The sequence below is a fragment of the Octopus bimaculoides genome, chromosome 2 (genome assembly GCF_001194135.2).
Source record: "Octopus bimaculoides isolate UCB-OBI-ISO-001 chromosome 2, ASM119413v2, whole genome shotgun sequence".
Classification (NCBI taxonomy): Eukaryota; Metazoa; Mollusca; class Cephalopoda; order Octopoda; family Octopodidae; genus Octopus; species Octopus bimaculoides.
In genome coordinates this window covers 187,853,072-187,855,669 of record NC_068982.1, presented here as the reverse complement: position 1 = coordinate 187,855,669, position 2,598 = coordinate 187,853,072, and the positions used below count along the sequence as shown (strand labels likewise).

The 2,598-nt window shown below is 38.9% G+C and overlaps 1 protein-coding gene across 1 annotated transcript in view; it reads right to left on the bottom strand.

The window, feature by feature from the left end:
* Positions 1-2,598, bottom strand: part of LOC106872927 (von Willebrand factor A domain-containing protein 3A) — a 62,154-nt gene that overhangs the window by 20,774 nt on the left and 38,782 nt on the right. Inside the window, 2 exon segments of the mRNA XM_052965914.1 lie at positions 1,280-1,383; positions 2,111-2,267. Coding sequence (XP_052821874.1) covers positions 1,280-1,383; positions 2,111-2,267 — 261 coding nt within the window.

Sequence of the window (2,598 nt, the reverse complement as noted above, 5' to 3'; positions counted from 1 at the left end):
ATACTGCCAACTTAACGTGACAGTCCCAATAAGGGAATATACTACTGCTATTTAGCCCTAGGAAGCTGGACCGCTTCCTGTCGGCCTTGACACATTTCCTGTGTCCTTATGTTTGCGAGGGGGAGACAAACTCCTCCACCCAGCCTAGCCAGCATTCAGGGACATGTTTCTGAGTCTTTGCTTGTCATGGACCTTGCAGGCATGAAGTGGATTCGATCCACCATAGCCAAATTTAAATTAACAGAACTTTTCTCATGGTGGAACAATGGTTTTTCTCTGACAACAGTTTTACATTTTCCAGATGCCTTTAGCCAGGCCAAAATAATGTCTTCACCACTTGACCCTTTCTAATCTCTTCTATTTCACCAAAAGCTAGAATTAAGATAACAAGACCACCAACTAAATCCATTGTTCTCAACGATATGTCTATCCTTCTGGATAATTACAAAAACAAGAACCCCCAAGCAAAAATCAGTTAGTCACTTAGTGACAACTCGGTTAGTCATTTGGTGACAATTTGAGTTGGTGAGTTAGTGAGAATAGAGTCTGGCTGACTGGCTGAACAAAACGCTGTCTCTAAATATAAGGGCACAAAAATGACAACTATGGTAACTTACCAATGGAGCAGTTGTTTCGTCCCTCGACTCTCTCACTTTCACTAACTCACTTTGTCTTCTCTGCACATTACCATATCTCTCTTTATGGTTTACTACTACAATAAGACATACCGGCCGAAATTAACTGAATTTTACTTCACATGCTTTTGGATTTTATCACCTGCCATCGAGGTAAAGTATATACAAATGTAACAGCAAAAATATTTCCTTAAAACTTCATGCATTGTTCATCTTTCACATCTTACAACATGCTGCTACCCTAATTAATTTCAACCTTAACATATATATACACATATATTTATATATATATATATATATGTATGTAGCATACAATATAGATAGTATTTTATGTATAACGTTATATATTACAATATATATAACATTCAATCAGATTGGAGTCTGGTGCAGCCATCTGGTTTCACCAGTCTTCAGTCAAATCGTCCAACCCATGCTAGCACGGAAAGCGGACATTAAACGATGATGATGATGATGAATATATCTGTATTTTGGACAACAGACATTAAATGATGATAGTGGTGGTGGTTGAGGTGGTGACACAACATGCAGTATTTTACATGTGGCATTACATATTTATATATTGTATATAACATACCACGTAGATGTATTAAATAACATGGTTCTCCTCACAAACCAATCATTACCTGTTTTGTACTGACATAGTCTTCGATTCCTACCAAAGATTCCGCTGAGAATGCTTTCTTCAGCCCTTTAGTTTTGGCTTTTGGAAATCTTTTGGAAACAGAACCTGGCAACAGAGAAAGGTTTGTATATCAGTTTGATGAAAATTCCAAATACGATAATTACTTATATAAAAAGCACCTGTTAGAGTTTTTCCTTATATTCAAGGTAGTTATAATAATGGCTTCGGATTTTGGCAAAAGGCCAACAAGTTTGGGGAAGGGGTAAGCCAATTACATCGACCCCAAAGTAAAGCTGGTACTTGTTTTATGACCCTGAAATGATGAAGGGTAAACTTGCTTCTGGCAGAATTTGAACTCAGAACATAAAGATGGTTGAAATTCCACCAATCATTTTGCCTGGTCTGCTAACGAAACTGCCATCTTGCTACCTTAAAAAGGTACTTATAATATTGGTTTCAAAATTTGGCACAAGGCCAGACATCTCAGTTCCATTGTCATTTCCTCCATGAAACCCAACATCCTGAGATCAGTTCTTACTACTTCATCCCATGTCTTCCTGGGTCTCCTTCTTCCATAGATATCATCCACTTCCAGTGATTGGCACTCCTTTAGCTGTCCTCATTCATACTCAGAGCCAGAACCGGTTTCAGCCGGGTTGGTAACAAAAGGGTTAAGGTAGCGTTTGCTTAAAAAATTAACATGACATTTTGATGGAAGATTTGACTTTCAATCACTGAGAGGTTTGTGCCAAAGAAGCTGAGATGGACTCAGGAGGTTTCGGTATCAAAGAGCTGAATATCAGAAAGACAGCAAATTCTAAAAGGAACTAACCTGCAGCAGAAACTGGTAAATGGTTTATTTTATTACTAACAGACACTGGGTGTTTAACACTGGACATTGGTCTCCCACTGGACAGTGGCCTCCCACTGGACAGTGGTCTTCCAGCAGTTGTTGGTCTCCCACTTGTTGTTGGTCTTTCATTGGCAACCTGAAAAATATATGAGAAAATGACAGCCTAAACTCTGGTGGAAATGAAGAAGATTGGGACTATGCTTATATTATATATATATATATATATATATATATATATATCATCATCATCATCGTTTAACGTCCACTTTCCATACTGGGATGGGTTGGACTGTTTGACTGAGGACTGGCAAGCCAGGAGGCTGTACCAGGCTCCAGTCTGATCTGGTAAGGTTTCTGGATGCCCTTCCTAATGCCAACCTCTCCGAGAGTGTAGAGAGCGCATTTTATGTGCCACTGGCATCGACTACACTTGAACAGTGCTTTTTACATGTCTTTGATCTTAGCTA